This window comes from Acomys russatus, chromosome 12, assembly GCF_903995435.1.
Source record: "Acomys russatus chromosome 12, mAcoRus1.1, whole genome shotgun sequence".
NCBI classification, from domain to species: domain Eukaryota; kingdom Metazoa; phylum Chordata; class Mammalia; order Rodentia; family Muridae; genus Acomys; species Acomys russatus.
Window position 1 is genome coordinate 38,240,467 of NC_067148.1, and position 27,248 is coordinate 38,267,714.

At 47.7% G+C, this 27,248-nt stretch overlaps 1 protein-coding gene across 1 annotated transcript; it reads right to left on the reverse strand.

Moving 5' to 3' along the window:
- Window positions 1-4,338: 4,338 nt before the first annotated feature.
- LOC127196500 (intestinal-type alkaline phosphatase 1) lies at window positions 4,339-7,437 on the reverse strand. Its single transcript, XM_051154255.1, has 11 exons — window positions 7,207-7,437; window positions 7,004-7,120; window positions 6,774-6,889; window positions 6,378-6,552; window positions 6,137-6,309; window positions 5,766-5,900; window positions 5,608-5,680; window positions 5,370-5,504; window positions 5,092-5,283; window positions 4,761-4,877; window positions 4,339-4,670 (listed from the first exon to the last, which is right to left on the reverse strand). The coding sequence occupies exons 1-11, from the start codon at window positions 7,274-7,276 to the stop codon at window positions 4,339-4,341; spliced, it is 1,635 nt and encodes a 544-aa protein (XP_051010212.1). The 5' UTR covers window positions 7,277-7,437.
- Between the last annotated feature and the right edge of the window lie 19,811 nt (window positions 7,438-27,248).

Below are 27,248 nucleotides of genomic sequence, written 5' to 3' on the forward strand. Positions count from 1 at the left end.
GTCACCTGTACTGGTCAAAAAGATGTTCATCTATACCTAAAGGCTACAGACAACCACTTGGGGCCACTGGATCCCTGTGTCCATCTCAGGTCTGAGTCACCTGACTATGGGGATAATAGTTGCAGTTCTTCCACTGCAGACCACAGAACCAGGTGTGACAGTACACACTTGTGACCTCAGCACCCAGCAGATGGAGGCAGGAGGATGGGGAGTTCAAGGCCATCCTTTGCTAAATAGTGGGTCCAGAGCAGTTTGGGATAAACAAATAAGATGCCTGGGGCTGTGGCTCAGTTGGCAGAGTGCTTGTCCATATGCCTGAAGCCCAGGGTTCAGGCCTCAGGGCCACATAGACTGGCCTTTGTGGTGCCTGTCATCTCAAGGCTCAGGAGTCAGGAGCATCAAAAGTTCAAGGTGAAGCTGGGCGGTGGTGACACACTTAATCTCCGTAAATTCAAGGCCAGCCTGGACTATAGAGCGAGTTCCAGGACGGCCAGAGTTGTTACACAGAGAAACCCTGTCTGGAAAAACAAAAACAAACAAACAAAAAGATCAAGGTAAAGCCAGGCACAGTGGTGAACGCCTTTAATCTTAGCACTTAGGAGGCAGAGACAGGAGGATCTCTGTGATTCTAGGCCTGACTAGTCTACAAGGCTACAGTTTCTACAAAGAAATCCTGTCTGGAAAAAAAAATTCAAGGAGAGGAAAGCCTGGGCTGCCAGAGACCCTGGCTCAAAAGACCAAAACTGGAGACAAAACAAAACAAACAAAAACGTACCAATGAATATATTCAGTGAAAAATGTTTTTAATTTCACAGTGATTGTGTGTGTGTGTGTGTGTGTGTGTGTGTGTGTGTGTGTGTGTGTGTGTAGCCTCTATTCCTCCTACTTTTGAATAACCTTTGCCTGGGGCTGGAGCACACCAGACTGATAGAATTAACATTGGGATTGGGGGCAGTGAGGTGGTACTGTCAAGGTCTGTCTGTTCTTTGTGAGGGAGCAGGTGTGGCTCCTGACTGCTTCTGACCGCTCAGATCTCACTAGGACAGCTTACTAAGTGTATGCTGACAGCCCTTTACACTCAGGGAACACATAGCAGCGTCTGGAGATAGATGTGGACCACCAAAAGTCCCAGCATGCACAGGGAGTACTGTGAGACACAGGGGCACAGCTTCCTTCAGGTAGGTTCCCCAAGCACTCTCTACCCTTCTGTCACGGGAGCCTCCACCACGAACAAGCAAAACCAATGTGATCATCTTGCTTCCTGTAGATGAAAGACTGTTTCATTTCGCCTCTTTCCCCGGGTGTCACATGCAGCAGACCTTGAGTGATCAGGATTCCAAGCCCACAGAACTGGCAGAGGATTGGTAGGTATAAAACACCTGGGCACTGGGGTGGGTGGGCTGTGACTAGAAGTCATCTCAGGCCCCACTCAGCCAGTGACCCTCTCATCAGTTGTGCCATGGTGTCTCTCCTCTCAGGCCAAGTCTGTTCAAGCATTTAAGGAGCCAGGGGCAAAGGTTCAGCCACACATCCTGACTGAAGGGCCTCCAAGGCTAGTGCTGCTCCACTGAGCAGATAGGTACAATGTGTACTCCCTGTGTGTGGACCAAAAGGCACATTCACCACAGAGCAGTGGGAACTTGGTTGTCTTCAGGGTCACAGGCTCAGCCAGGGGCTTATAGGAAGATTCTTTGTGTCATAGCAAGAGTGAAGCTCATGAAAGATGCGGGAGCCCCTGGAGCCATGATCCCTTAGTTACTGCTGTGGGTTCTGAACACTTGGGCCAGTGATATTCGCTGTAAAGTCTGTGATCCTCAGCCAGCTGCCGAATGAGGCGTGGATGGCATGGTTGTATTCTTCTTGACCGTGGGACTGGGCCACACAGACTCTTCCCACTGTGTGCTAGTGTGCCTGTTGTCCCTGAGACTTCCCCAGCTGTCAGAAATCTGGGAGGTGGCTTGGTGCTAGGAGGGGAGCTAGGCTGGGCTGAGGCAGAGCACTGGAGGGGGAGGTAAAAAAAAAAAAAACAAAAAAACCTCACAGGGTTTAGTCAAGCCTTGGAAGCCATAATACCTACCACATAGGCAAGGAGGTCAGAGGGAGAGGCAATAGCCCTGATGGACATGGTGTTACTTAGAATTCCACATGTCCTTAGATCTAATCTCAGGGTCCCAGAGAAGTCTCTTCCTCCCTCAGCCTCCTAGAAGAGCCTCCATCCAGCTGCAGATACTTACTGGTGGCATCCTAGGAGCATCCTCTTAGCCTGTTGGGGCAGATATTGTGAAGCAGAGAGCCCCAGAGATCCTACAGCTCGAACATTAGCTAGCTGATGAGAGCAGCTGGAGCTAGGGCTGGGACAGGGACAGGCCACACTGATAAGGACTGGGTCCACCTGCTCTCCACCCCAGATCTCTGTGTCAAAGAGTGTATAATCACCCCCGCAGCAAGACATCATCTCAGCTGGGCGTGGTTGCGTTTGCCTTTAATCCCAGCACTCGGGAGACAGAGGCAGGCGGATCTCTGTGAGTTCAAGGCCAGGCTGGTCTACAAAGCGAGTCCAGGACAGCCAAGGCTACACAGAAGAGCCCTGTCCCGAAAAACAAACAAACAACAACAGCAGCAAGACGTCATCGCTGTGTACAACGTAGTGCTCTGAAGTTGCTGCAGATCAGCTCTCATGTGAGGGTCATCCAGACCTGGTGGACAGATAACATGAGGAAGGTCCTGGAACCCTGGGTCATCTTCTCAGGGACATCCAAGGCTCTCCATGTCTCTAGATACCCATGTACTCAAGGTCCTTTGTTTCCTGCCCTCAGCCCACAGCCGCAGTGGAAGTGGCTGTTATCCAATTTTCCAGAAGGCCTTCTCTTAGGACAAGGAGGTGTTGCTAGCTATGAAATATCTGCAGCAGCTGTCCCAGCTCATCTCCACATCCCAGGGTGAGGTTGCAGACCCCCCCCCCCACTCCTGCACTCCCAGCTCCTTGCCTCGGGGCCCCTCCACCAGCATCTTAGAGCTGTCTACGTGGTGACCTTCAAATTTCCATCTCTACAGGGAGCACTGCAGTAGGGATCAGACCCTCTGGTCAGATGCTCACAGCTGCCCCATGGGACCCTGGGAAGGCTGGGGTCCTACTGAGCTGTCCCTGTACCCTGGGATGGTAAAAAGTCTGGATGTTTGTTTTCCAGGGCAGGTGTGACCACCTTGGGGAGAGCTAACTGGTCTCCACCCATCTTGAGCCTGAGAGAGGGAGGACAGTGATGAATCCCAGGAACTGACACCAGGTCTGCCATGACCAGGCCAACAGCTACTCTCACCTACCAGCTGCTCAGGGTGTAGGACAGATGCTAAACTAGTCTCCCAGGCCTCTCCTGGCCTCCACCTAGATCGGGGAGCCCCTTGGTTCTCTGCAACTCTCAAGTCCAGGCTCAGCTGGGGCCGTTGCCAACACTGCAGGCCCTGGCTGCTCTCACAGGACCTCTTTGCCCCACCCCCACCCCACCCCATCCCCACCCTGCGTCTCCAGCCAGCTATGTGGTAGGGCCTTAGGCAAGGGCTGAACTGTGTGTGGCCGAGCTTTTGATCAGAAGGCGGAGCCTGGAAGTTGTGATTCCTCTACTTTTTCCATTTTCACCCAGCTATCCCCTCCTTAGATGGCCTCTCTGACCTCCTAATCTGCACTACCTACCTCTCCACCTGTATCCTGCACCCCAGGCATCCAGGGCTTTTCTTACTACAAAGTACTGGACACATTGCCTTATGCTGCAGTTACTTTTATTGTTGTTATGTCTCTTCAAGGATTGGCGACCCCACAGGTAGGAAATAGTCTCTGTGTGGTATCTTTATGCAGCCTAAGGTGGATAGAGGTGGAGGCCAAGGGCTGGTTTAGGCTGCTTGCTGAGACCCCACAGCTTCCTTGAATAATGCTTAGATTTCCTGTCATGGAAAGAGCATAGGGACCAGTCAAGGCCTGAAAAGCTAAGTTACTTGTGTCCCTATGAAGGGTGATGGTGTGAAGGGGAGTCTGGGGCAGCAATGGGCCTCAGCTTTCCGGGTACCATTTGGCATCTCCCCCTGCAAAGGCAGCCATTGAGAAGCAGAAGCCTGGAGTTACAAAGCAAATTCTGAAGGCCAGAGTGTTCTCTCAGGGATGGCTCCTAGAGCTGAGGGCTGAGCTGATGTCTCAACATTGCATAAAAGAACTACCAACTTGGGGTGCAAAAAAAAATCAGTGAAAACTTTGGGTGGAGAACTGTGAACGTGGGACTGACAGAGCACAGGGAACTATTAGTGGGGGTGAAGGGAACCATCAGAGAAGCCCAGAAGGGGACCTGACCATCAGGATGCCACCACGGCAGCCCCTACTACCAGCAGCATGCTGACTAGTAGATGCAGGGACAGCAGGACAGTGGCCTGGCCAGCTGCACCATTTGTGACTTCAGTCTTGCTAGGGGTGGTGACGCTGCTCTGGCCGGCAGGGGGCGCCAGACCGCAGTCGGTGTAGGGCTCCAGGCAGCCTGCGAAGGCCATCACGTGAGCGATGTAGTTCTGCTCCTGCACTCCATGCACTAGGTGCGCCTGCGGGCCACGCGCGAATATAGCCACGTCCTCCCCTCCGTGGGTCTCTGACGAGAGGGGTACAGCCGCCTGCTGCTTGTACGACGGGTCACCTAGAGAGATAGAGTGTTCAGGAGAGTAGCATCCATCTGCCCTAGTCTCCCCTGCCAGCAGCCCCAGCTAGGCAACCTTGTGGCACTTACCACTCTCAGCTTCGGTGACAGTGGGACGGGTGCTTGAATTAAGTGCGTAGCCAGGGCCGTTGCCATAGAGAATGGAAGTGTAGGGCTTGCCATCTAGAGCACTGAGTGGGGCCAGACCTGCACGGAGGAAGGAGACATCTTGTCCTCATACTGACCGCAGCTTTTGGTGGGCGGGTGAGCTCATTTCGCCTGCTCAATGGTTAAATTCTCGCAGCTCCCTACCCGGCAGGTGCTCTGTGTGTCATTTTGACAGTTGAGGAAACTTGAGGCCTAGCAATATCTAGCCCCATAGCCCTGAGGCAACATCGCCTGACACTGTCCCTTGCCCTACCAAAGATGGAGGTCCCCCGCAATGTGTAGCCACCAAAGGCGAAGACGTGGGAGTGGTCAGCGGTGATGAGTATTAGCGTGTCCTTCTCACTGGTGAGCTGGCTGGCCTTTTCAATGGCAGAGTCAAACATGACAGCCTCAGTCAGTGCCAGGTGAGCTATGCCCGCATGATGGCCTTGGTCAATACGCCCCCCTGCAGGAAGCCAGTGATGTGGGAGATACGTTAGTTTGCTCTGGACTCCTGCCCCCTCCTCTCTTCTGTCAGGTACAACCGCTCACCTTCCACAAAGAGGTAGAAACCCTGCGGGTTCCTGCTCAGCAGGTGCACGGCCACCTCTGTCATCTCCTCCAGGGAAGGGTCTACTGAGACGTTTCGGTTGATGTCATATTTCATTTCTGTCGGCTCAAAGAGGCCTGAGGGGTACAGGAATTCATGGTGACCACCAAGTTGGAAAATGGGGAGGGAGGCTCCAATGGAAGCCATCTGAGAGGTGACAGGGCAGGGCTAAGGTAGTACCCATGAGGTGAGTCACTTTTGAGTCCTGGGACGCCTGAAGGAGCTCCTGGCGGTTCCAAACATACCGGGCCCCCTACAGGGACACAGCCAGTCTTAGCCATAGAGGCACAGTGCTGCCCTAGGCCCTGCCTTGGCCCCTGCCCTGGAACCCACATCACCTGGCGCTTTTCTAGCCACTCCTCTACCAGGTTCTTGTTATCCAGCCTGGTTCCAGCCTGGTTAGGGTCAGCTGGGTATTCAGGGTCCTTAATCCCCTTGGGAAACATGAACTTGCGGCCTCCACCGAGGATCACCTTTGGTCAGAGAACCAGCACAGGTAGAGTTAAGGCTTTATAAGTACTCTACTCACTCCTAAAAGACAGCCCCCTGTGTCCACACCATGCCTGGGGGGATGCTTCTCTTGGACGGTCCACATGCTCCCTTACATGTACTCCAGAGGACCTGGAGTTCAGTCGGTTTATGCCTGAGATTATGGCCAGTCTAAGGCTCACCCCTTGGTCCAACCCTCCCTCTGGCTCTTGGAGCTCACATCGATGTCCATGTTGGAGATGAGTTGTGTGGCGATGTCCTTGCAGCCCTCCTGTACTGCAGAAGGAGGCATGTCTGCATCCGAGTACCAATTACGGTTCACCGTGTGTGCGTAGGTGCCAGCTGGAGACGCGTGCTGCACTCTGGTCGTGGTCACCACTCCCACAGACTTCCCTGCAGATGATGGAAGATCACCCAGTGGTCCAGGCCTGCCATAGCTCCCAAGCCCAATACCAACCTACCTGCTTTCTTTGCATGGTACATCACTGAGAAGACCTCGTTGCCAAATGTGGTGTTGCACTGGTTGAACCGTGCAGCTGCGCTCACACCGATGGTCTTGTAGTTGGCCTTGACGCCGCAGAGATAGGCAGTGGCTGTGCCTGCACTGTCTGGGACCTGTCTGTCCACATTGTATGTCTGGTGACAGAGATACTCTCAGCTGTGTGGTACTGGTAGACATTTGTCCCTGCTTCTGGGACATGTCCACCCAGTCCTGGTTGTAAACTTGGGCTCCAGTTCTGGATTCTTCCTTCTCCAGCCATCTCCAATGCTGCTGCACCCTTCCTCCCTCCCCCTCCCCCTCCCCGAGGCTCCCTTCCCAGACATCCCACATCCCAGATATGTGTTCCAGTACTCACCTTGGACAGAGCCATGTATGGGAAGCGGTCCATGGCTAGGGGTGTCTCAGGCCCTGAATGTTGTTGCAGCTGTCCCTTTAGGATCCTGGTGGCTGTCACTGTGGGCACCCCCATCCCTGAAGGAACAGAACCTGGTTAAGCCTGAGCTCCCAGGCCTTTCTGGACCCATCAGTGGCCTTGAGTGCCTGGACTGTAAGGGCCTTAGGGTGGCTCAGGCCTCACACACTCACCGTCCCCCAGGAAGATGATGAGATTCTTGGCTGATGTCTGAATGGGCTGCAGCTTCTTGGCGACATCCAGGGCCTCCTTTGCCTTTTGATTCCAGAAGGCTGGGTTCTTCTCCTCCTCTGGCCAAGAGGAAGTAGACCCATGTTAGTCCTAGTGTGGGTGGCAGATTAGTCCTTCTGTGAGAGTCAGAAAGAAGCCTTCTTACCTGGGATGTCGCCAAAGGACATATGTATCCTGAGACCCAAAACCAACAGCAGCACCCAGACTCCCTGCATGGTTAGGGCTACTGGTGGACTGCCCAGCTAGAAAACCAAGGTACCAGCTACAGCTTGCCTGCCTGGGCTCAAGGGAAAGGAGGACTTTGTCCGTGGCTGTAAAGGGTCCACGTCCCTCCCCTAGATGCAAAGTCACCCTGGCCCCACCTCTGCCCTGTGAACTGAAGTCTGGCTCTCAGGGTGTGGCTAGGCCAGGGGTCCTGCCTCTCCTGCAGGCTGGATGGGAGGCTGGGGGCAACTGATCCTGGAAGAGAAACCTGTGCTGTATGCTGCTGGGCCACCCACTTCTTGTGGCTGTCTTGTCGAGAATTCCTCACACTCCCTGGGAGGCAGCTGGAGCTGAACGTAAATGGGATTCTGAGCACCCAGCCTAAGCCAGGACCTGGACTTAGTCTCCTGGATGCAGGATGCTTGCTGTAAAGGAGAAGGAAGCACAGAGAGTGGCCTGAGTACCTTACCAATACAACTGCCTTCTCACTAGCTTTGCCTGAGGCAGGTGGCACACTCAGGATGTGGCCTCAAAGTGACTGCTATGTGGGACAAATAGCGGTGATGGCACTACCTAAGGGGACACCCTTGTCCGTGTCTTCAGTTATTGGTGGTGTGCTGGGCCTGCCCTGTAGATCCCTGAGTATTTGTCTTTTATGTGTGTGGCAGGATGGAGTGGAACTCCTCTGTCTTGGACTAGATGTGGTATTGGCTGCATTTTTTCAGAGCAGACTTCAAGCTTGTGTCAGTAAGAGTGACCCCTGTTCCCTCAGGCAGGTAGATGGGGCCTGAGGGTGACTGTATTATCCACCAGCACTGGGCACACCCAAGCAGCCTCTGATAAGGAGTAAGAGGCAGGTTCAAAAGTATTTCTACAATTTAGCAATTACACTTCAGAGTGATATGAATAGGAATTAAAGCAGGGGCCTTACGAACTGCTTACAGCAGCACCTGCCCATAATCTCAGCTCTGGGGAGTCAAAAACAGGATTAAGTTTGAGGATAGCCTGGGCTAACTTAAGGAGACACTGTCTCAATTAAACAACAAAGTTTAAAAGTATCACTTGTGACATAGGAGTGGAGAGGGGACCACTGGGGGTGAGAGGGCACAGGAGAGGGGGAGGTAATGCGGAAGAAAGGGGAGAAATAAATAAAACAAATGTTGTGTGAAAACATGCCATCTTAAAACCTCTTTGTAAATTAATAAAAATGTAAGAGCCGGCTCAGTGGGGCTGCAGAGATGGCTCAGTTTAAGAGTGATTACTGTTCTTGCAGAGGGCCCAAGTTTGTTTCCCAGAACCTGTGTCAGGTGACTCACAACTTTCTGTAACTCCAGCTCCAAGGGGACCTACTGCCTCCAGTGTCCATAGGCATCTGAATTCATTTGCACACACCACACACGGACACACACACATAATTTAAAATAGAATATTTCAAATGCTAGAAGAAATAGATTTTTTAAAAAAAAGCAGGGTTTCAGACAACTAGACCTCTGGCCTAAGATTGACAGTCACATGACTCACAGCAACCAAGAGTCAGGGAGCACGTGCTATGGTTTAGATTTGGTTAGTTGTGTCCCACCAAGGCTGAGGTGTTGCAAGCCCAGTCCTAAGTGTGAGGCTGGGCTTGGGGCGGGGGCAGGTAAAGAGGAGTGAATGGTAGCTGAGTCACTGGGATCGCTGTCCTCTGAAGAGGTTAATGTGGTTCTCCTGGGACCCAGAAGGGTGCTGATATGATGGGGTAATGAAAAAGTAAGACCAGCTCCCCAGCCCTTTCTGAGTCCCAGCTTTCCTTGTGAGCCTCCTCTCACATGTAGTAGAGCACTGTGCTGCCATGTGCCCTGTGACATCCCCAGGGGGCTCTTTGCAGAGCAGAGTTGAGGTCAGTGACAGTTCTTGACCTTCCGAATCCTTGAGCTAAGTGACCCTCTTTTCAGTATTTGTTACCCACCTCCAGGCATCTTCTTATGGCAATGGAAAAGACTCTTGTTGTACCAAGCATTTTAGATGCATCAATGGCTAAGCAAAATGTACTCCACATACACTGCAGGTGTCATCTACCTCAAAAGGGCGGGGGGGGGGGGAATCCGATCAAATACATTGCATACACATATGAAAATGTCATAATGAAACCATTATAATGTACAATTAACATATGTCAACAAAACCAAACAAAAGTAGCAGCAGAAAGGAAAAAAAAGATGTGTTGTTCACAGTGATAATCTAGCACTCATGAGTGTAAAGCAGGAGTTAGGTGGGTTATGAGTTGTGGGTTCTGCACAACCTGCCTGCTAGAACCCTCAGAACCCCTTGACACCCCGCCTGTGCTGGCCTGCAAGTTCTCCCATCTTTGACCAATAGTATAAGTTTCCTGCCACAGTCAAATTCAGACAAGTTTGTATTCAAGTGCATTCTCCAACATTCCTAGGCATGAAGAGTAGAGGCCAACTTGGCCTGAACGGGTTTGGGTACATGTGCAGTAAAATTAAACTGTGCTCCAAGCAACGTTTTAGGAAGAGTCTGTATGTCCTATATTGTGTCTGTGCATAATTGGGTGTGCATATGATTAAAGTCAGATGCACTGCGAGAAGGGACATAGGTAGCAGGAAAATGTATGACCTGACACCTATAATCCAAATAAAAACCCAGACTACACCCCTTAGTTACTGCGGTGGTTTGAGTGAAAGTGTGCCCCATAGGCCCATAGGGAGTGACATATTAGGTGAGGCCTTGTTGGAGGAAGTGTGTCACTGAGGGCAGGCTTTGAGGTTTCAGAAGCTCAAGCCAGGTCCAGTCTCTCAGCCTCTCCCCCTCTATCCCCTCCTCCCTTCCTCCCTCCCCCATGCCCCCCTCTCTCTGTCTCTCTGTCTCTCTTTTGCTGTCTCTCTCTGTCTGTCTGTCTGTCTGTCTCTCTCTCTCTCTGTCTCCCCCACTTCCCCCTTCCTGCCCTCCTTCTTCCATCTCCCTGCTGCCTTCTGATCCAGATGTAGACCTCTCAGCTCCTTCTCCAGCATCATGTCTGCCTGCGTGCTGCCATGCTTCTCTGAACTGTAAACCAGCCCCGATTAAGTGTTTTCCTTGATAGCAGTGGCTGTAGTTATGGCATTTCTACAGCAATAGAAACCATAACAAAGATGGTGACCAACTCCTCTTTCTTTGAAACTCCATAAAAAGCCACAGCAATAAGTGGGGCCGTTGAGTACCCTTACTCGGGCAGCCCAGGCTATCCCTCTTGGGTTTGTTTTTGGTTTGTTTTTTGTTTTTCAAGACAGGGTTTCTCTTGTAGCCCTGGCTGTCCTGGACTCGCTTTGTAGACCAGGTTGGCCTTGAACTCACAGGAATCCACCTGCCTCTGTCTCCCGAGTGCTGGGATTAAAGGTGTGTGCCACCACCGCCCAGCCAGGCAACCCCTCTTTAATCTCATTTCACCCTAAACAAAGTTATCCTGCTCCTTGGGAAAACCCATGTGAGTTAATTATTTTCAGCTCTTTGGATAAGAGGTCCAGACCCACACACAGCTAACAGTGCTGCATAACTCTATGTGTAGAAGGTTTCCAGGAAGTCAAATTCTTAGAAACAATTGAAATCCTGGGGAATGGTTAGGAGGTAGAGGCAAGAGGATCGGGTGTTCAAGGTCATCCTACCTTGCAGTCAGCTAAACCCTGGCAAAAATGAAAACCCATGTGGCCATAGTACCACAGGACTTTAATCCCAGCACTGCGGAGGCAGATCTCTGTGAGTTCGAGGCCAGCCTGGTCTATGTAACAAGTTCCAGGACTGCAAAGGTTACAAAGTAAAATCCTGTCTCAAATAAAATAAAATATAAGCTAAACCAGTTAGATGGTGAAATTTTTTATTGTATATGCTTTTAGGTGCACTTAAACATATTTCAAAGATTAAAGGAAAAGAAAAGAGTTTTCCTTCCCAGCTACGTTCATCTTTTTCTACCCAGGGCCACAGGCCTAACTCCCAAGCCTCCTCTCACCCTCACTTGCCCCACGGTGCCCCCCATGGCCCCTGCCTTCCCTCGGGCAGAGCTTTCCAGAACCCTCTCTCTCATCTCTACCCCAGATCTGTACCTGCTGATTCCAAATCACAGAAGCAAGACCTAGGGGGAGTCCTAACAGTGTCCACCACCACAGAGCCGAGATTTGCTCAGCAGCAGAGCACCTGCCTAGCATTCGCAGCCCAAAGTTCAGTTGCCAACGCTACAAAACAACAGGTATTTCACCACCTTCATAGCTGCCGCCCAGAATGCTGTATTATCAAGCTTCGTTAGGGTACATCTATTGTTTTTCAGGCTTGTCAAGAAATGATACAGGGTCTAGAGGTGTAGGGGTTTAGCAGTTGACAGAGTGCTTATTGCAAAGCATTGAGGCTAATAACTGCAACCTTAGCAGCCAAGAGGCTGAGGCAGGAGGATTGCCATAAATTCTAGACCAGCCTAGGGGGCTGGGGAACTATCTCAGCACAGGTACATGACTGGCATACAGATTCCATACCCTGGGTTGGATCCTCAGCACTAGAAAAGTATTTTAATTGGCAAATACTAATTATGGATATTGACGTTGTATTGTTGGATCAGTTGATTTGTAGCAGTGGAGTCAGAGTAAGTGTGCTTCCTGTCTCTTAAGCATTCTTTGTGTTGGAAAACAAAATTCCTTGACTAAAGGTCAGAGATGACTCGCTAGTGAGCAAGGCTTAATCATTTAATTAGTTTTATATCAGGCTATAAATTAAAGGTTCAGAACACCACAGTCTTCAGACAGGAAGCCTTTGATGTGGCACATCCTACTTCGGTAGAAGTTTTGACTTTACTACAGAGCCACCTGCCACTTTTTAAATTTTGTGTTACTATCATTGTGTGTGTAGCCGAAATGTGGGTGTGCCCACGTGAAGGTCAGAGGACAACTTTGTGGAGTTGGTTTTCTCCTTCTGCCTTCCTGTGGTTCTGGGTGTGCCAGGCTTTTCCCCATGGAGACATTTCATTCCCTAGAGTCACATGTCATTTTAAGAAACAAGATAAAGGGTCGGAGAAAGGGCTCACAGGCTAAGAGCACCGGCTGATTTTCCAGAGGACCTAGTTCTATTCCAGGCACCCAGGTAGCAGGGCACAGCCATCTGAGCTACAGATGATCCAATGCCCTCTTCTGGCCTCCATGGGCACCAGGCACATACACAGTACACAGTCTTACATGTAGGTGAAACACTCATACACATAAAAAATAATAAAATATTCTTTTTAAAATAAATGATATGGAGAGAACCATATACATTTCACTCAATTTCCCCCATGACTCTGTCTATAGATGTCATTCCTATTTCCCCAGGAATATTTGTGTGAGGGGTGGAGGTTGAGACCCTAGTCAGCCTTATCACTTATACAACTGCCACTCTGCTCAAGTTACCACCCAGCTCCATCCCCTCCAGACTCCTCTGCAGCCTCCCCTCCTCCTCCCCGCACCTCATCTTCTGTCCCTTACCTCAGAGAGCTAATATTTGGACCCATTACCTTCAGATTCTGTTGCTTCTAGTAGGTTATAGCCTCAGAACCTATCTGTGGACTTTGGAATGGCTTTTTTCACATGACATGATTCTCTCAGAGCTGGCCGGTCATCATTGCCAGGACACATGGCTGAGATGCATCACCGTGTGACTGAGCATTCACTTGCTGAAGGATTGCTGCTTGCTTCCAGCCTTGGCCTTCATGTATAAAGTATCGGTGAGCGTGCAGGGTCAGTTTTCTATACGCACACATTTCTACTCTGTGGAAGGGGTGCCTAGGAGTGCCAGCACTGGCCATGTCATTAGTTAAGCTCCTGGGCTGTTGGTGCGGATTACCTGTGCCATGTCAATCATTTCCATGTGAGAGACCCTTTGTTAAACTCAGGGGAATCAGGTTTAATGACAAACACTTTTACCCCCCTGAGCCGTCCCTCAAGTCCCTTTATTGTTTTTTAATTTTTGCATTTTTGTCTTTTGAGACAGGGTCTCACTCTGTAGCCCACACTGACCCGAAACTCACTATGTCACCTAGGCTGGCCTTGAACTCATGACAGCCCTCTCAACTCAGCCTCCAAAATATTGCTAGCCACCACAATTAGAACAAAGAACAAGGTTTTTAGAAATGAAGATGCAAAGTGGTATTATTAACATTATAATAACTTCAAGTTAGCTGGGCGTGGTGGCATTAATTCTAGCCCTCAAGAGGCAGAAGTTCAAGACCAGATCATGCAATTGTAGTAGTAATAGTAATAATAATAATAATAATAATAATAATAATAATAATAATAATAATAACAATTTCATTTTGTATAAACATTTTTGAAATATGAACCCAAGCCTAAAAGTAACTATAGAGAACTGAATTGGGCGAGATGTTGGTTACCCAGACATTTGGCATAGTCTCTTAACTTTTGTAACTGCATCTCAGTTACCCCTGAGGAGTTTATCCAAGGACAACATGGACACTCTTGACCACACTGACAGACACTCAGTAGAAAGGTTCTGATCCAGCTTCACTGTGCAGAGAGAACTTACTGAGCGTTGTTGGCGCCACAGTCCTTATAGTAGAATCTGGAAAGCTATCCAAGTGACAGATAACCCTCTAATCATGTTTACTGGCCACACCAGAGTCCAAAGGATCTGACAAATATATCAAAGCCAGAGTCCCAGTATCCACCTCACATTGGGCCCCTCCCCCTATGACCTGCAGCACTTAAACATTTGCAGGGGCTGACGTGAGTGGTTCATTTTGATTCTGATGCAGTCACACCCTAATTTGTTGTTGCCACTGTCCTCTTGCTGTTGTTAGCTATTTTGACAGGTGTCTCAAGGTGTCTCTTGTGCTCTCTTGTAGTCACGCTGTCACCCTCCATCACAATCAGCCAGGCTTCCCTGAGAATGTTCCTCATGTGCCTGGGCGGGGCTGGAGAGCAGGCATACACTGTGTGTCACCTGCAGTGATCAAAGGATGCTTTATCCACAAAGTCTATGGATACCCTCCAGCCATGTGGAACCACCTGGGCTTGTGCCTACATCTCCATGCCTGAGTCACATGACTGGTGACAATCCTGCTTTGCCCTCACCCCTACCCCGAGATCGTATGGCAGCAACAATTCTGCTGCAGACTTAGAGGTATAGCTCCATTCCTTCCATGAGTGGGTAATCCTTACATGGGGGTCTGGTAGGCAGACAGTGGGGGGGGGGGAGTAGGCCTCAGCCTAGCCAGAGTGGCAATGACCTTTCCATCCCTATGATGTGGCATGTCTCACATGCCAGGCTTGTCCATGCATTTCTGTGACCAAGGGAGGAGCCTAGGCCACTCCTCTGTCCTTCTCAGCCTGACTGACTGAGGGGGGCCTACAGGAAAGGCTGTCATGAGCAGTGGGCGGTTGATACACTGTATGCTTTGTGTCCTGGTTGTAGGTGACCATGAAGCAGTGCTCAGGGCGACAGAAGCTGGGCCACCTGCAGGCTCTGTGCAATACCCCATGAAATTTCCAGAAGCAATTTAGACATAATTGTTAAGAACAAGTAAATGAGCTGAATATAAATGGAATGAGCAATTTATAAATGTACTCGCCGTGTTACTGGAGGCAGAGGCTCGCCTCTCAAAGGCCAATGTTCAGGGCTTGGGAGCTGACAGGGACGAATCAGGCTTGTTCAAGGGTTGTCCGTCTTGAGAAGAGAGAGGGGCCATTGTCTCAATTTGAGGGCTCGGGGAGTATGGCAAGCGTTTGCAGTGGTTCTCAACCTTCCTAATGCTGTGACCCCTTAATACAGCTCCTCATGTTGTGGTGACCCTCAATCATAAAGTTATTTTCACTGCTACTTCATAACTGTAAGGTTGCTACTGTTATGAGTGGTAATGTAAATATCTGATATCCAAGCCCCAAGGGGTCGCGACCCTCAGGTTTATAGGGACCAGAACCACTGGCTTATAGGGAGATGAAGCAGAGCAGGAAGGCTGAGTACTGAAGTCTTGTTCATACAGGGCAGGAGCCTCCTCTTTACTCCTCTTTTGGAAGATTGAGGTGAACCCCAGCCTCTTGAAGTCAGTTCCCGCAGTTCCTTTTTTTTTTTTTTTTCCCCTTGAAACAAAGTCAACCTCTGAAACTCAGGCTGCCATGGAACTCACTATATAGCCCAGGCTGGCCTCAAACTTGCAGCAACTCCTCCTGCCTGTGGGGTTACAGGCATGCACCACCACTCCCGGATAGTTACAGTCTTCACCATCTGGGCAGGGTTTCTCATCAGTGAAGCATTAGGAAGGAATGAAAGGGCCAGGGGAGGAGGCAGCAAAGGGCACCCCTAGACAATTTTAGCTTCAAAACCCTTTCAGGGCAGCAGTGGTGGCAGGAGATTAAGAGGGAATATAACTTTTACAGAGAACTCGCTATCCACAGCCCAGGGCTCACAGCTAATTGTAGTTCAGCTCCAAGGACTGTAACACCCTCTTCTGGCTTCCTTGGGCACCTGCATGCAGAGGAATTTTAATGCAGCAACATGGCTACTCTGGATGGAATATGGACACGCTTTTAATTCCTGGAGACAGGGGTAAGTAGATCTCTGAGTTCAAGGCCGGGCTGGTTTAGAACAAGTTCCGAGTATAGAAAAGCTTAGGCCCAGGCGTGGCGGTACACGCCTTTAATCCCAGCACTCAGGAGACAGGCAAGCAGATCTCTGAGTTCTAGTCAGTGCTGATCAGGCAGTTCAGTTGAGTCAGGGAGCTGAGACGCAGTGCAGTGGAGTGGAGTTCATGGCAGTTCAGCTTGTGGAATCCAGAGGCAGTTTTACCAGGAGAGTTTTACAGAGACAGCCTGAAGAGAAAACAAGCCAGACAAGGGTAAAGGCAGAACAAGCCACAGAATTAAAAGGAGCCAAAAGATTACAACAGATTGCTAGAGTTAGTTTGAGGCCAAGCAGAGCAATTCAGTGAGAAACTGAGAGAAGCCAGATTAAATAAATCAGCTGGGAGAGGAGTTTGAGCCAGAACAGCTGAGTTGAACCAGCCAGAGCTTAGAAAGAACAAGAAAGGATGAGCTTATTCAGCATTAAGTTTCAGAGGCTGAAAACATTCTAGCCCTAAGTAAGGTTGTCTGGAGGCTAGAAGCTTCCAGGACTAGGCCTAGGTTAGCAAACAGAGACAGTAAGCCTCCCAGACAACAATTAAATCAGGCAAATAAAAGTTACTTTATGGGCACATGTATGTGCGCGCACACACACACACAAATTTTTTTTTTAATTCCAAAACCAGCAAGCTAGAGATGCTTGTAATCCCAGGGTTCAGGGTGCTGAGGCAGAAGGATAAGGAGTTTATGACAGCTCGGGCAAGTAGTCTGAAAATGTTTTATGTTATACCAATTTAAGTTCATATTAATTAGATATCTAGGCCATTTCCAAATAAGTTAAATTCCTAGCCAGACATCATAATGCACAGCTATAGTCCTGAAACCCAGGAAGCTGAGACAGAAGAATTTTCTTGAGTTTGAGGTCTTATCTCAAAAATAACATTCTAAACCTCAATTGTTAAGCTTAAGTTTAAGATTTATACTTTTTATTACATGTCTTCGTTTTGTTATCCATGCTTGCATGCCTCTGGGCCACAGCACATGCGTGGAGTCCAGAGGCCATCTTTTTTTTTTTTTTTTTTGGTTTTTCGAGACAGGCTTCTCTGTGTAGCTTTGGCTGTCCTGTTCTGGACTCACTTTGTAGATCAAGCTGGCCTCGAACTTAGAGAAATCCACCTGCCTCTGCCTCCTGAGTGCTGGGATTAAAGGCATGTGCCACCACTGCCCGGCTGTCCAGAGGTCATCTTTATAGGTCTGGGTTCTTTCCACCCCACATCACTGGATTCAAAAGTTTCCTTACCTACTGAGCTATGTCCCTGTCCCCTTTAGTTTTTTATAATATGGAAAATAGACCAATATATTTTGTTTTGTTTTTGTTTTTGACCAATATATTTTGATCTGTTAGAAAATTCATTCTGTGCCAGGCAGTAGTGGTGCCTGCAGAGGCAAGCAGATCTCTGTGAGTTTGAGGCCAACCTGGTCTACAGAACGAGTTCCAGGACAGTCGGGGCTACACAGAGAAACCTTGTCTAAAACAACAAACAAACAGAAAGAAAGAAAAAAAAAACTCATTCTGTTTCCACATTTGAAAATTATGGCCATTTGGGAGACAGGAACAGGAGAATTGCTGCATTTGAGACCAGCCTGATCTACATAGTGAGTTTCAGGCCCAAGTTAGACCTCAAACCCCTCCAAAGAAAGGAAAGAACTGAAGAGGGGAGGGGGATTTCTTTTTTTTCAAGATTTATTTCATCATAATCATTATTGTCATTGTTATTATTATTATTATTTGTTGTTGTTGTTGTCATCTGTGGGTGCATACACAAGAGTACAGGTGCCTGAGGAGCCCAGAGTGTCGGATCCCCTGGAGCTGGAGTTACGGGTGGTTGTGAGCCTCCCAACTGTGGCTACTGGGATCTTGGGTCCTCTGCAGGAGCAGTGCCAACTCTTAATGGCTATCTCTCCAGCCCCATGGGAGGGGGATTTCTAATAACTTGGCATAAGTCTCCTGAAGGCCTGCTTCACAAAGCTAAAAATAAGAAAAGAAACAGCTCTGTATGTGAGGGAAGTGAGTATACTTGATGTATTTAAGATTTCTTTTTTTTTTATCATGTGTACAGCACATGTATGCTTGTCTGCCAGAAGAGGCCACCAGATCTCATTACAGATGGTTGTGAGCCACTGTGTGGGTGCTGGGAATTGAACTCAGGACCTTTGGGAAAGCAGCCAGTGCTCTTAACCTCTGAACCATCTCTCCAGCCCCATGAGCCACACTTTAAAAGGGAAACTATAGAATCTAAAGATGTATCCAGAAACAAGAAATGACATTGCTTTTTGAGATAGCTTCTCATGTAGCTCAAGCTGGCCTCAAACTCTCTGTGTGGCAGGGGACAGCCTGGAACTTCCGATCCTCAGGCATCTGTGTCCTGAGTGCTGGGATTGTGAGGATACACCGCCATACCCCTGTGCTTGCCTGGCGGGTACTCTACTGGCTTATCCACAGTCCTAGGCTAGAAATTGTGTTTTAATCCTAAATCCTTAATGCAGAATAGTGGCATTAGTGGTTTATATAGATGGCTTACAAATAGTTGGGACAGCATCAAGTGTGTATTATGAACTGCCTGGGACAAGATCCTTTACTGGGATGTCAGCTCAAATCAGGAAGAAGCTGAGCGAGCAAGTGAACAGGCTACTGACCCAGCCACAGGAGGCAGGGGAGGGGGCAGGGGTGGCGCTACCGGATGACAGCGGCTCACTATTCACAAGATGTTTTCCTTCTGTGTGCCAGCACCCAGCTGCTGAGTTACGCTTACAGCCAGTATTACCCTCTTGCATATATGTCTTGGCTTCATGGATTAGCTTGGGCCTTGTGAGGGACTAGAGCGGAGGAAACACAGGACAGATAAAGAAACACACATAATCCAAAGGCGTTGTTCACCCTATGTTCTAGTCTTTGCCATAAGACTGATTTTTTTATTCATAAATTTATTTGATTGGTTGGTTGGTTTTTTTGTTTTGTTTTGTTTTGTTTTTTGTTTTGTTTTGTGTTTTGTTTTTTTGAGACAGGGTTTCTCTGTGTGTCCTTGGCTTTCCTGGAACTCTCTCAGTAGAGCAGGCTGGCCTTGAACTCACAGAGATCCATCTACCTCTGCCTTCAGAGTGGCTTTATTTTGATATTTCAAGACAGGGTCTTACTATGTAGCCCACTTGGTCTCAAGTTCCTTAACATCCATCCCCAGTCTCCTGAGTGCTAGGACTATGGGCCTGTCCCATCGCACTTGTTTGGTCTCCTTAGAATAGGAAATTGTAACGGTTTTGTTTTGTTTTGTTTTTTAATCTTTTAAGCAGTCAGCCTAGAAATCTAAGACTTTTTTGTTTTGTTTTGCTTTGCTTTGTTTTGTTTTTCAAGACAGGGTTTCTCTGTGTAGCCTTGGCTGTCCTAGACTGACTTTGTAGACCAGGCTGGCCTCGAACTCACAGAGATCTACCTGTTTCTACCTGCTGGGATTAAAGGTATATGCCACTATGCCGGGCTGAAATCTAAGATTTCACTCCATTCCCCCAGCTTGGAGTGCTCCTCTAATGGCTAAAATCTAAGGTTTGAGATTACATTATTTTGTGTGTAATGCTTTTTTTAAACCTCCTTTGAGACAGGGTCTTTTTAATGGCTGTTCTGAAATTCATTATATAGACCAGACTGCCCTTGAATGCAGAAATCTACCTGCCTCTGTCTCTGCCACTGGAGTGCTGGGATTAAAGGCCTGAACCACCACAGCAGGCTGGCTTTTGTTTTTGAAATAGAATATCGTGTAGCCTAGGCTGGTTTTGAATTTAATAAACTAGCTAAGGATAGCCCTAAACTCCTTCGTATCTTCCTATTTCTACCCCTCTCGTGCTGGGATTACAGGGCTGTGCCACCATGCCTGGAGTGCTCTTCTTCTTCTTCTTCTTCTTTTTAAATTAATTAATTATTTTATTTTATTTTATTTTATTTATTTTTTTATTTTTTTTGAGACATGGCTTCTCTGTGTAGCCTTGGCTGTCCTGGACTCGCTTTGTAGACCAGGCTGGCCTCGAACTCACAGAGATCTGTCTGCCTCTGCCTCCCGAGTGCTGGTATTAAAGGTGTGCGCCACCACGCCCGGCTTGGAGTGCTCTTTAAAGGTTTCTTCATAAGTTTCCTTTCAAAATGGCCCTAGTTAACTAAGTGCTTTAAGATTTTCATATATTTGGCAAACTTCCCCAAATCAAAATTTCCCCCTTGTTCCAATTCATGTGTGTGTGTGTGTGTGTGTGTGTGTGTGTGTGTGTGTGTGTGTGTGTACGCGCGCGTGCATTCATACAGCACAAGTGTGGAGGTCAGAGGACAACTCTGTGGAATCTGTTCTCTCTACCTTCACGTGGGTCCCAGGGATTGGAACTCAGATTAGTCAGGCTTGGCAGCAAGTGCCTTTACCCACTGAGCCATCTCATCAGGCCCCTTGTCTACAAGGAATTTTGGGATTTTTCAGATGGTCCCTAAAAGAGTACAAAAGACTTGCACTTGTATAAATGAATTTTTATATGAATGATGTTTTGAATGCATTATTAAGATATGATCCAAAATTGTATGAGAGTCATAACGCGCTCTCTCTCTCTCTCTCTCTCTCTCTCTCTCTCTCTCTCTCTCTCTCTCTCTGTGTGTGTAGTGTTTGTTTTGTTTTGTTTTTGTCTGTTTTTCAAGACAGGGTTTCCCTGTGTAGCCTTGGCTGTTCTGGACTGGCTTCGAACTCACAGCGATTCACCTGCTTCTGCCTCCCTGAATGCTGGAATTACAGGCATGCACCACTGCACCTGGCAACAGTCATAATTCTGTTAATGTTTTTTGAGAAAGGAATTCATGATGTAGCCCCTGCTGACCTGGAACTTGCTATACAGTCTATGTTGGCCTTGAACTCTTGGTGATCCTCGTGCCTCTGCCTCCCGAGGGCCGGGGACACAATCACACCTGGCTGCAACGTTAAATTCTGTAGGCTGAGGAATAATGGGTGTCTTCATTGTGAACTATCAGATCTTTCTGTATCACTGGTTTTCTTGGGCTCAATTACTTTATCCTGTGTCTTTCTGAATGCTTTCTGCATGCATTAAAACCTTCAAGCGGTGTCTTCTGAGAAGTTGCCGGGAAGGATGAGGTACCCGAGAAATGTGAATTTTTAATAACTTCCAACTGGAGAAGAATTTTCCAGAACTCCTTGGCAGAAATTGGTGAGTTTACGAAACCACTAACCCAATGGCAGGCAGAAAAAGAATTGGTAAATGTGAGATCGAATTCATTAATAAAATAGTTGGGGGATCTAGGCATGGTGGCATACGCCTATAATCCCAGCACTGAGAGGCAGAGGCAGCAGGATTGCAAGAGTGAGCACAGCATGAGATGTAAGGCCCTATATCTCAAAGACAACAAAAGGAACAAAATTAAAAGTGAAGAAGATAGCTGGGCATAGAGGCACACGTCTTTAATCCCAGCACTGGGGAGGCAGAAGCAGGCGGGATTGCTGAGTTCGAGGCCAGCCTGGTCTACAAAGTGAGTCTAGGATAGCCAAGACTCTACAGAGAAACCTTGTCTCAAAAAACAAAAAACAAAAAACAAAACAAAACAAAACAAAAAACTGAAGAAGGTGCCACAGGTGGTGGCTCATACCTGTAGCCTTAGTGCTCAGGAAGTTGAGGCAAGAGGATTGCCACAAGTTAGAAGTCACCCCGGTCTACATCATGAGTTTAAGGCTAGATTACTAATACCTTAAACAATGTCTCAAAAGAAAGAAAGGAAAATAACACAGTTTCAAGTATTCCACTACAGTAACAGCAAACAGATGGATGAGTGGATAGATGGGTGGATGGGTGTATGTATGTATTAGTTTTTGAGACAGGATATAGTCCTGGCTGTCCTAGAACTCACTCTATAGACCAGGAAGGCCTTGAACTCTCAGAGACCTTCCTACCTCTGCCACTCAGGTGGCATGGGCCACCACCATCCATTGGGAATATACTTTAATTGATGCCTACCATGCATGAAACCCTGGGCTTGATCCCCAGGATAGCATAAACCTGAGTATTGTATTATATTGCATGCCTGTAACCCCAGCCTTTAGGAGATAGAGGCAGGGGGATTAAAAATTCCAAGATATCCTTTGTTGGCTACATATCAAGCTGAAGGTCAGCCTGGGTTACATGAGACTCTGTTACTGCATAAAATAATAGGTGCTGAAAAGATAATATATTGAAGGCTTGGTCTCCAGTATAGCAATGTACAGAGTTGGCATTTTTTGTTTTGTTTTCTTTTTTGAGACAAGCTCGCCTCAAATAACACAGGCTGGTTGTTATTTGGTAAAAGAAAAAGTGAACTAATTAGGCTATGCTAGGTATGGGGCACACGCCTCTGATCCCCGCAGGTGGCTAAAGTAGGAGGAGTTTGAGTTCAGGGCTAACCTGGGCTACACAATGAATTTGATACCAGTCTAGGTCACATAATAAGCCTAATCCTCTCTTTTTTCTTTCCTTTTCTTTTCCTTTCTTTCTTTCTTTCTTTTTTTTTTAAGGGATGGTCTACCTTTTTGCCTGGTTGGTCTGGCATTCAATATGTAGACCAGGCTAGCCTCAAACTCACAGAGATCCACCTACCTCTGTCAGGGATTAAAGCTATGTGCCACCACACCAGTCAAGACCCCATTTTTTAAAAACCCCCAAACAATGACAAGGTACAATAACTAATTAGGCTTACTTGATATATTGAATTAAATGGGAACGTTGTCAAGGAGGAAGTTAATGATAAGCCTGGTGAGTTAATTTGCATAAGTGTGTTACTAATATGTGTCTCAAAAGTTGGACAAAATTCATACAGATCTGACAGTCTGGTGCACTATCACCGTAGTTTGTTATCTTCAAGCGTACGCAGAAGAAATAACTGAATTTCCACGTTCACAGATGGTTGTTTACATAGTAATTTCCCAAGCAACCATCAACCTAACGTGTTTTGTTCTTGAGGATTGCCTCAGAAAAAATTCTGACAACTTCCTGATGACTTTAAGATGGAGCCATGGGACCACAGAGAAGTCCCAGGGTGCATCCCAAGAAACCAATTGGTTTAGACCCAATAACCCAAAGTGAGCAGAGCAAGAATTCATTAAATCCAGGTGTGTGGTGCAGGCCAGATCCCAGCACACAGGAGGCTCGAGTTCCAGCCCAGGTTACACATCTAAAAGACAAGTTATTAAATACCAAGAAAATACTTTAGTAGATTTTTCCCTCCCACTTCCTCCCTCCCTCCCTTCCTTCCTTCTTCTTTTCTGTTTGTTTGTTTGTCTGTCTGTCTTACTTCCAACAGGGTCTCCTGTATCCCAGGCTGGTATCAAACTCCCAATGTAGCCAAGGGTGACCTGGGAACTGATCTTCCTGCCCATGTTTCCTGAGTGCTAGAATACGGGTAATGCACACCTAGGGTTGTAGGACGTTGGGGCCTTAAACCCAGGGCTCCCTGCATGATGGGCAAGTACTCGACCAACTGAGCCACATCTCCTGTACCCCCCACCTCTGATTTGTTTGAGGTTTTGGGGGTCCTAGGCAGGCAGGTTTTTTCATGCTATGTCAGCAAGTCCTAAACTAGTGTTTGAACACTTGTTCCTCAGCTGATGATGCTGATTGGAGACAGTGTGGAACCTTTGGAACTTAGGGCCTATGGAATGGATCTAGGTCATGGAGTGAGACTTGAGGCTTATAGCCCAGGCCTGATTCAGGTCTTTTCTTTGTTTCTTGGCCTGCCATGATGTGAGGAGCCTCTACCATTGCAAACTCTGCCACGACTTCTCTGCCATGGTGGTTTGCATCCCTTACGCCCTGAGGGAAACTAAGCCTCTTTACTTTTAGCTATTTCTGCTAGTGATAGCAACAAGAATGCAGTGACCAAATTCAAAAGAAAAATAAATGGTGTCAGGTGTGGTGGTGCACACTAAGGAGAGACAGGGGCAGGCAAGTCTTTGTAAGTTCAAGACCAGCCTGACTTACATTGCAAGTTCCAGGCCAGTAAGAGCTACATAGGGAGACCCTGTCTCAAAGGAAGACAACAAACAAGCCTGACTCCCTGTGTCCTTACAACTCCGTTATAAGCACTTCCTCCCAGGGTCTTTGCCCAGCATGTGCAAAGTCCCAGGTTGGATCCCCAGCACCACCAAAAAAATAAGAAATAAATGAAGTAAAAATATATAAATAAGGCAGGATGTGCTGGTACATCCTTGTAATCTTAGCAGTTAGGAGGTGGAGGCAGGAGGATCAAGAATTCAGTCATCCTTGGCTGCATAGCAAGCACAAGGCTTGTGCCATGTGAGCCCCTTTCTCAAAGAATCAGTAGGTGCTGTGTGTGTAGCTCAGTTGGTAGTGTTGGCCTAACATGCCAAATCCCCATTTCTGTGTAAACTTGACATGGTGGCACACACCTATAAGGCTAGCACTTGGGAGGGCAGGTATGGAAGCTCAGAAGTTCAAGGTCATCTTCAGCCACATAGTAAATTTGACACCAGTGTGGGATATGTGATACCATTTCTCTCAAAGTAAATAAATAAGCATATAAATTGAGCCAGCTTCGAATGTGTGTACTTGTAACCTCAACACCCATGAGGCTGAAGCAGACGGACTGTCAAGAGTTAGAGGCCAGCCTGGGCTACACAGACACTACAAGGCCAGTCAAAACTACCCGTCTCAATACGCCAAAAATGAAGAACTACTGAATAAATAAATGCTAGAAAAAGTATTGGACTCTGTAACTCATAGAATAGACAAAATGGTACAAATTGTGGGAACATGTTGTAGGTTTTCTATTCCCAGTCTGCTACAGTGGTTTATAATCGGTGCTTGCTCCTGAGTGGCCCTTACCCCTGGGAATATAGGAAAACCCAGCTGGTGTATCTCCATCCCTTGAGGGGTTATTTGGACGCTTACAGAGTATCCATGCCTCATCATCCCATCATGCACTTGTTATGGTTTGTACTGGTCAGAAGCTTTTCCATCCAGGGCCAACACTATGATGGCAGTCAAGCTACCCGGAAACTTGTTTCCTGGTGAACCCTACGGAGACTCGGAGCTCAGCTACTACACTCATGATAAAGGTGCCCAGTAAGGCAATATGAAGGTGACAGCACCACTATTGACCAAATCACCTCTAGTCTTCCAGAAAGGCTGAAAAGAACAGATACACTTTAAGGCTGAGAGTGGCAAGGTATCCCATCCATCCAGGGTCATACTGCTCAGCCACACAAAGGGATGGGGTACTCCAAAGAATTACACTGAGTGAAAAATCTGATCCAAAGAATTTTGTTCCATTGGCACAATTTCTGGGAAATGACAACATTTTAGAACAGAAGGTTGGATTAGTGGATCAGGGGTTAGGGACAGAGAGGAAGGGGGAATCCAGCGATGGCTGCAGAAGGCTCTTGTGGGTTTAGAGATGTGAGGGGACTTGGCTGTGGTGGTGAGACATGAACCCACTCAGGTGATAAAGCTGGGGAGAAGCTGGCTGTGGTGAAACACACCTGTAACCCCGGCACTCAGGAGGCTGCAGCAAGATCACAAGCTCCAGGTGTCTGGGCTGCACAGAGACAACACCGAGTGAATTAAGAAGGAAGGAAAGTGGGAAAGGCAGGGAGGAAGAGGCCTGGAGAGATGCCTCAGTGGTACCCAGTGCCCAGTTCAGGTGACTTAAAACCACATGGAGCACTCAGAGGGATCCCACATCCCCTCTGGTCTACACAGGCCCCTGCACTCACACGCGCACACCCTCACACAGACACACACAACTAAAGACAAAAATGAATATTTGTAATGTGAAGGAAGGGGGGCTGAGCAGAGCATCACATCCCCACACAAATCCACAGATGTAAAACGAGGGACGTCAGAACAGTGTCTGAGGATTGTGTCACTGAGGGAACTAAGGTAAGTTCACCCACACTTTCCCTTAGCCCCTGGTGGTCAGCTCATCTTATTTCTTACAACTATAAACAGGAATCTACAATTGTGCCAACATTACAATTTCAAAAGGGAACAGAGGCCAGCAAGATGACTCAGCAGGTAAAGGTGCTTGGCACACAAGCTTGGAGACCTGAGTTCAATCCATGGAACTTATAAAGGTAGCAGGAGAGATATGATGATGGTGGTGGTGGTGGTGGTGGTGGTGGTGGAGGAGGAGGAGGAGGAGGAAAAGGATAGGAGGAAGCTAAAAATGTTTAAAAGAAAATGGTGTGTGTCACAGCTAAGCCTTTCAGACTGAGCACCCATGGCAAGGTCATGAACCTTTAACCTATAACTTGGTTTGTTTGTTTTTTGTTTTTTGTTTTTTTTTTTATTAATCGATTAAGAGCTTGCATGGTAGCCAATCACCCCTGAACTTTAGCCAAGAATTCTCTTCTAGTACAAAGACATATTTAATGAGATGGAAACTCTAATTACTCTGATTTCCTCATTTAATATTGTATCATGGATTGAATTATCATTGTACCCATAAATATGTGTAATTATTGTATGGCCATAAAATCATTTATTGATAAACTTGAAAAAATTCATTTTCCTAGCACAGCAAGCCAACACAGGAAGTAGAGGGTGTGACTAGAGCACTGGTGAGAGGCGGCAGACAGGTTCTCCTAGAGGTCACAGACTCTTCTAGAGATCCGTTCTACAGATGCAGTGTTAAGGACCTCACGTGATTGAGCAGCACATGGCCAGAGGTGCTGAAGATCTGAGACACTAAATCCATTAGGCAAAAGCCCCCCATCTCTACCATCCCCTAGCCCCCCAAAAACCTTCTTTGTTTTTGGGTTTTTTTTTTTTTTCTTTTTGTTTGTTTGTTTGGTTGGTTTGGTTTGGTCTGGTTTGGTTTGGTTTTTCGAGATAAGGTTTCTCTGCGTAGCCTTGGCTGTCCCAGGCTCACACTGTAGACCAGGCTGACCTCGAACTCACAGGGATCCACCTGCCTCTGCCTCCCGAGTGTTGGGATTAAAGGCATGCGCCACCATCACCCGGCATCTTTTTTGTTTTCATGAACTTGATTAAACTGAAACTTTTTACACTTCTTTTTTAAAAAAGATATTCTTACACCACCACCTATTTTATATGTATGGGTGTGTATGTCTGTGCAGTGTGTGTGTGTGTGTGTGTGTGTGTGTGTGTGCGCACACACACATGTGTGCAGGGCCTTCTGCTAGTCTGGGTCCACTGGAAGAACAGGCAGTGTTTTTAACCAGCCAGTCATCTCTCCATCCCCTTATTTTATTTTTAACTACATGTGGGTATGCGCATGTGTGAGTACGGTGTCCAAGGAAGCCGACAGATGCCTCAGAGCTAGAGTTACAGGTGGCTGTGAGCGTCCTGATGCGGGAGCCAAGAACTGAAC

Excerpts from the sequence above, each read along its gene's own strand:
- LOC127196500 (XM_051154255.1), bottom strand. The coding sequence starts at position 7,276 with ATGCAGGGAGTCTGGGTGCTGCTGTTGGTTTTGGGTCTCAGGATACAT. Across the intron at positions 6,553-6,773 it reads CATACATGGCTCTGTCCAAG|ACATACAATGTGGACAGACA; the intron begins GTGAGTACTGGA and ends CTCTGTCACCAG. Across the intron at positions 5,681-5,765 it reads AGTGGCTAGAAAAGCGCCAG|GGGGCCCGGTATGTTTGGAA; the intron begins GTGATGTGGGTT and ends GTGTCCCTGTAG.